At 49.0% G+C, this 6,000-nt stretch overlaps 1 protein-coding gene across 4 annotated transcripts in view; it reads left to right on the top strand.

Annotated features, from left to right (window-relative positions):
• Positions 1–4,868: 4,868 nt before the first annotated feature.
• The window catches only part of ACOT9 (acyl-CoA thioesterase 9), a 34,135-nt gene continuing 33,003 nt past the window's right edge, over positions 4,869–6,000 (top strand). For 3 of the 4 annotated variants that reach the window (XR_010884297.1, XR_010884296.1, XM_067297219.1), the window contains exon 1: positions 4,869–4,965. Coding sequence is in view for 2 of the 4 variants with exons in the window: in XM_067297219.1 (XP_067153320.1) it covers positions 4,952–4,965 (14 nt within the window). In the remaining 2 variants the exon portion in view is untranslated. The remainder of the gene's footprint in view (positions 4,966–6,000) is intronic. The other variant, XM_067297211.1, reaches the window with a different exon arrangement.

Genomic DNA, 6,000 nt, shown 5'->3' with positions numbered 1-6,000 from the left:
CCCCCCCGCGCTCCTCATTTATAGATGCCCTCGCCCCGCCTCTCCTCACACGCAAGCCAATGGGAGCTCGCGTAGTGCTCGCCCTCAGCCAATGACAGCGCCCCTCCCCGGAGTCTTACCTCACCCTGCCAGCAACAGCTGGTGCAGGGGTGTCTCGTGACTCCCAGCCCCCCCGCGCGGTGGCGCCCCCTAGCGGAGCCGGGCGGCGCTGCAGGGCGCCCCCGCCGCAGCCCGCCCCGCCGCGGCCGGGGCCCAGGGGCCGCCGAGCCGAGCCGTGCCGCGCCCGCCGCCCCCGCTCCGCGGCCTGCGGGCCTCTGCCGCAGCGACCCTGGGGGCTGCGCCTGGCTGCGAGCCCTCCGGAGCCCCCCTTCGGCCATGTGCCTGCAGCTAGGGGGTTGCCTCGTGCGGTGAGGGGCGCCTCGGCGCCATCTTAGCTCTTCAGCAGTGGCTTTAACACAAGTTATTTTCCTTGCTGTATGGGAAAAAAAAGCTGTTGTATCTGCCCGAAATGTCTCGGAATGCCACAGCGATCCATATGAACCCCCGTACACATAGTTCTGGTCCTCTGCCTCATCAAAGCGTGCACCTTGGTCACCAGAAGAGACTCTCCAGACCGTAGTAACCTAAATCCCGTACACGACTGGCAAATAACCAAACACTGACCCAAGCAGCAATGCACAAACCATGCTGTAAGTTCAACATACGTGCTCTTGTGCAACCCTGGGCTCATCACACGGGAGTATGAAGCCCTCCAGATAGTCTATGCTCCTTGACACAAGGAGCTAAAACAGATTCCTCAATTAAAAAAAAAAATCAAGTCTACTATAAAAGGCACCCACCTGAGAGAAGAGGTCTGACCATAAAAGATGTAAGAAGACTGATTTAAAATGTTTCTGACACAATACTGTTCATGGACAAGATTGGGATTCATAATTCCTAAATCCGTTGCAGCCCCACTTTTATTAACGTCTGTGTCTACCTTTGCATGAAGGACACTAGTGTACATTCTTTTACATTCAGCTTAATCTGACTTGTTTTAAAAGTGATTTGGGGTATGAGAAAACACTAAGTCATGCTACTGTTGTAACAGTCCTTAAAACATGGATTCCCAAACACTCTCACAACACTCAAATCCTGTTTTCCAGTGTGTGCAATGACTTACAAGGTTCACCTTCATTTGGACATATGGGTCAGTATGGAACGCGTTATTACAGGAGCACTTATAAAGAAATGTGTATTCTGGCGGCCAGCGTTACCCAGGAAGATCCTTTGGCACACGCAGTGGAATGTGCTTAGGGTCCTACTAGAGTAATTTTGGGTTTATTCAGACACCAACTCAGGTGTCACCAGCTAACTCAGTTACCCTCTATTGGGGCAAAACTGACACCTGGAGATGCCCAAGGAACAGCAGCATTTCCCAAACAAGAAGTGACAGCCAATGGCTAGGAGGAGAAAGTTGAGATTTGTTTCAGAAGATGTTACGGATCTGGAAATCCTTCAGGACATGGGTTCTGGTAGGGAGATTGAATCTGAATAACTTCCCAAAGAAGAGTCCCAACCTAAGTGCAAGGGATTTCATGAATATACATTTTTTTTGTTGTTAACTCCTAGGAATAACCTGACTGGGATCACAAACACGGAATGCTATTTTTCTGAAAGACTTAAAAGGGTTTCTGTTGTGTCAACTTTTTTTTTGTCCATTTGACAATGAGGAAGTCATACTATCAGAAAACCTAATGTTGGGTAAGAGCAGAAAGGGCCTGGTTTCTCTCGTTCTCAAGTCAGAAAAGTCATATGATTTTAAAAGTTGAAGTTTCAGCAAAAAACATATTCTACCTCAAATGTTTTTTGAGAGTCCTGCCTCAGCTTGCTCAGAAATATGCTGATACTGTGTTACCCCAGTGAATACGGTTGAGTTAGCTTTCAAATTCACAAGGGAGAAGAAAAAATATTTAAAAAAATCCGAAAGTATCAAAAATAATTTCATGGACCCATAAGAAATACAGGGAAGAAAAAAGAACAAAAGGGAAATTAAAAATCAGGTGATTAAGATACCTAGACCTCATAACCTATGCTACAATTATTTGGCTATATGTAAATACACTTTTTTTTTTCCGGTGTGATGGTAAGAATATTTTACAAAGAGGTTCTAAAGAACTCAATTTGTGAATGAATTGTATCGATGGACATTGTACTTTAGAAGTAGCTTCTTCTGTTTGTCTCAGCTCTGTTGATTTTTGAGAATCTTTCATGTAATCTTGACCAAGCTGAAGTTAGTGATGAAATTTCTAATGACTTCCATAAGGTTAGGATTTTAGCCTTGAGTGGTCAGCCTATTTATTTACACTTTTCCTAGAGGAAATAAGAAGTGGTAACTGTTCTGACAAGGATCAAGTTTTTTTCAAATTATACAATTATGCTGGAAATTCATTAGTAAATGCATTTAAAGTAAACCAATGTTGAAATAAACTGTTATAATGACATATGCACTAAACTCTGGATTAGTTCTTGCTTCTCATGTTACAAGCAGTAGCTTGTTCCATGCAGAACCTGCTGAGTATGAACCTATATTTCCTCTAAAAGGGATGGTACTTCACTGTTTGAGAGGTGGAATGGTTAGAATTATCTGAAAAGATGGTACACATTTTCCTCTCATTCTCATTTTATCTCCTCTCTAAATCTTACTTCTAAGTGAGGAGCCAGAAAATGTTACAACAAAACAAAAAAAACCAAGCAGCACTTAAAAAAGAAAGTGTTGCAACAGGTGCTGCTGTTAATAAAAGCATACAGAACAATATGTATCTTAAGAAGGCATGTTTTCCCCACATCCCTCCAGAGGTAGAAGTACTGTCCAGGCTTGAGCTACAGGCTATAGTCATGCTAGTTCCCCAAGATCCTTTCATAGGGATGCAGCTGAACAATCTATTCAGAGAATTATGGGCCTCAGTTGGATACTTGTATTGATAACTATTTCAATTTGCATCTAAATTTCTGAATTTTCTCTTATTTTGGAGGATGGAGGAGAAGGCTCAAAGTGGGGACCAGCTTGCTTTCTTCAGTGTTCAACTAATCAAACTCTTCTTTACTTTTGGTATTTTAATTTTTGATTTCCTCCTTCGCTAGGAAGATTCCTTGAATTCCTGTATGAATGCCTCTGTCATGCCTCAGAAGTTCTCTGCTTATAATAAATAAAAGAGGGAAGAATAAGAACTTCTTATTCCACATTAAAATGCAGTGAGTTAATAATTTTTGAGTGTAGTATTAAATGGCTCTCAAGTATTTCAGTCCAAATTATATCTCCAAATTATATCCCTTCTCAAATCTCTCAGTGTTGTCTTTTCTAAGTCTTTAGCAATGTACTTATTTCTTTGCTAACTCGTATCTCCTATGAGCACTGTTTTGCTGGTAAATTTAAATAACCAGTGAGAACAGTAGAAATTATGACTGGTGTGCAAGCCATGGGCTGTACCTGTCCATCTATATACAAGTTGCCCTGAGATGTTTAAATAGCTACTGATTAGTTCTCTGTAAATTACATCCTTATAATGTTTATGGTCTGTGAGGAGAGGGAGCTGCCTCTCTGTTCTGAGACCTTGGTATGGGCCCTGAGGGGCCTCTCTGCTCCCAGATAGTTTTTACCTCTTTTTTTTTCAGTTCACAATATAAAAGTAATTCTAATTGAATTACATTTGTTGATACTTCGTGTGTGGAAAACGCATGGATTTAACAAAATAGTGCCGCATTAGCCTTTTTTGCCCTAGAAAATACGAATTTTCCCAATTACGTTCTGTAACAGTGCCACCAAGTGACACGTAAAGGGAGGAAAAGGTATTTTCTAATGATTCAATTACACAGCCATTTATAGATTTTGTTGGTCAGTGTGAGAAAGGCAGTTTGGAAAGGAATTTGAACAGGGCCTGCTGACCCCCCCCTTTTTGTTTTTCCTGGAATGGGAAGGCTGTGTACACTGACAAGGTAGTGCCCAGGCATTCATAAGCCTATTTTTCTTTAGAATTCAGTGGAAGTGAAAACAAATTAATATTAAAAAAGAAAAAAACACCCACAACATTTATTAAAAACAAACAAACAAACCCAAAACGCAACAGGAAGGACCCGAGGCCGCCGTGCTTTGCCCGGGCTGTGGGGCCCCGTGGCAGCAGCGCGGGAGCGGCTCCGCAGGGCGGGCCGGCCGTGGACTGGCCCAACGGCCGACGGCTAACGGTCGCCGCCGCGGGCGCGCGCCCCGCCGTGCTCGGGCGCTGACCTCGCCGCCGCGCCTCTGCCCTGCGGCCGGTGCCTGCGCGCGGCGGCTCCCGTTGGGCGCGGCGCCCGGCCCCGCCGCGCTCGTGCTGAGCGCCACGTAGAAGAAACCGGTTCCAGCAGGAGTCACGGGGCGGCGGGGCGAGGCAGCCCCCGCCGCCGCGTGCGGCCCAGCACGTGCGCGGCTCGCAGCCGCCGAGCCCTCTCGTTTCCGTGCGGTGGCGGCCCCATGGGCCCCGGGTGACTTGTTTTCACTCGCGTGCTTCGCAGCCACGCGGGGACAGGGAGCGGGGCAGGCGGGCGCCCGCGGCAACGCACCGCAGGAAGCGCTCACGGCCGCGGGGGAAAATAGGCGACACCGAGAGGGGAGGGGGGGTGCTGGGAGCCCGCACGCCGCGGGGCGGGCGCCAGGCCCTTGGGACATGTCGCCTGGGACAGCGGCGTGAAGCTTTGCTCGGTCGAGCCCCGCCTGGGCGGTGGCGCGGCGAACGAAGCAAACCCACGCGGCGGCAGGGAGGTAGAGCGCGCGGGACATAGAGTGTCACTGCGGGAGGGCCGTCCGGGTCGCACGCTCTGTGCCAAGAGGGCCGCGAGTCTATGGTGCTGGAGGACCGCGTGCCTGTGGCAGGCGTGGCCCTGGCCCGCAGGCGCTGGGCGAGCGGCGGTGCCGGTGGCGGAGCGCGGAAGCACCATGCTGGCCGCCCGGTAAGGCTGCTCGGCTCCTGCCCACGGTGGCGAGGCCGGCGGAGGCGCCCGCTCCGGGAGAGAGGGAGGCAGCGGTTCAGCCCGCCTTGTGCTGCACCGCCGGGCCCCGGGGCGCAGCGGCGGCGGAGGGGAAGGGAGGGAGCCGCCGCCCCGGGACGCAGCGTCGGCGGGGCGGCGGCTGCCCCGGCGGCGGGCTGTGCGCGTCCCCTGAGGAAACGGTCGCTCTCGGCAACGGGTCTGGCGTCCGCCGCGACCCCCCTCGGCCCAACAGCCGCCCCCGCGGTGGCCGTTCACTCAGAGTCCGGCGCCGCAGGTGCCTGTGGTGTACCGGCTTGCCGATACGAAGGCGTGCCTTTATCATTTCGGTGGCCCCCACCCCCTTATTTTTATTATTATTTTTTGCGTTGCGGGGTGTTGGCTTGATACAACTTGGAGGAAGACAAAAAATACTGAGTGTAGTCGTAGGTTTCTTTCACAGCATTTAATTTCATTTTCTGGCTCTTGGAAAGTGAAAGATGTTCCAGACACTGAAAAGGGCTGGTTAAATCTCATCAAACTATTGCTTGTTGGATGAATAGAACTGAGGATATTGGTTTAGATCCTTCTATAGTAATACTTGGGTCAAAACTCTTCCCTAAAATCTACTCTGAGCCAGTGATTCTCATTTTTTAAAAATATACTTCTCAAGTGGTTGTCATGCCATGTTTAACAGGGTGAAGGGGTTCTGTGAGTGGGAAGCCATTAGGAGCAGCATGATAACCAGGCAGGTATGAGAAGAAGCAAGGCTTGCGAGGCACCAGTGCCCTCACTTTCCCTCCTTTGGCCCATAGAGTGTTTCTTCTATGTCTCTCTCTTTCTCACTCTTGTGGAGAGGAAACAACTCTTTTTTAGGAACTGATGGGCTGTGCAACTTTGACAACACAGTTGGCAGCACATATTTGAGAAAGCATTTTGAACTTTTGTATGTTTATTTGTGTAGGGAATGTGTATCATCATACATAAATGACAGCAAGTTTTATGATCCTGTGGGAGTGC

The sequence above is a fragment of the Apteryx mantelli genome, chromosome 1, assembly GCF_036417845.1.
Source record: "Apteryx mantelli isolate bAptMan1 chromosome 1, bAptMan1.hap1, whole genome shotgun sequence".
NCBI lineage: Eukaryota > Metazoa > Chordata > Aves > Apterygiformes > Apterygidae > Apteryx > Apteryx mantelli.
Note: the sequence above shows the minus strand (reverse complement) of the source record. Positions and strands in the feature narration are given on the sequence as shown.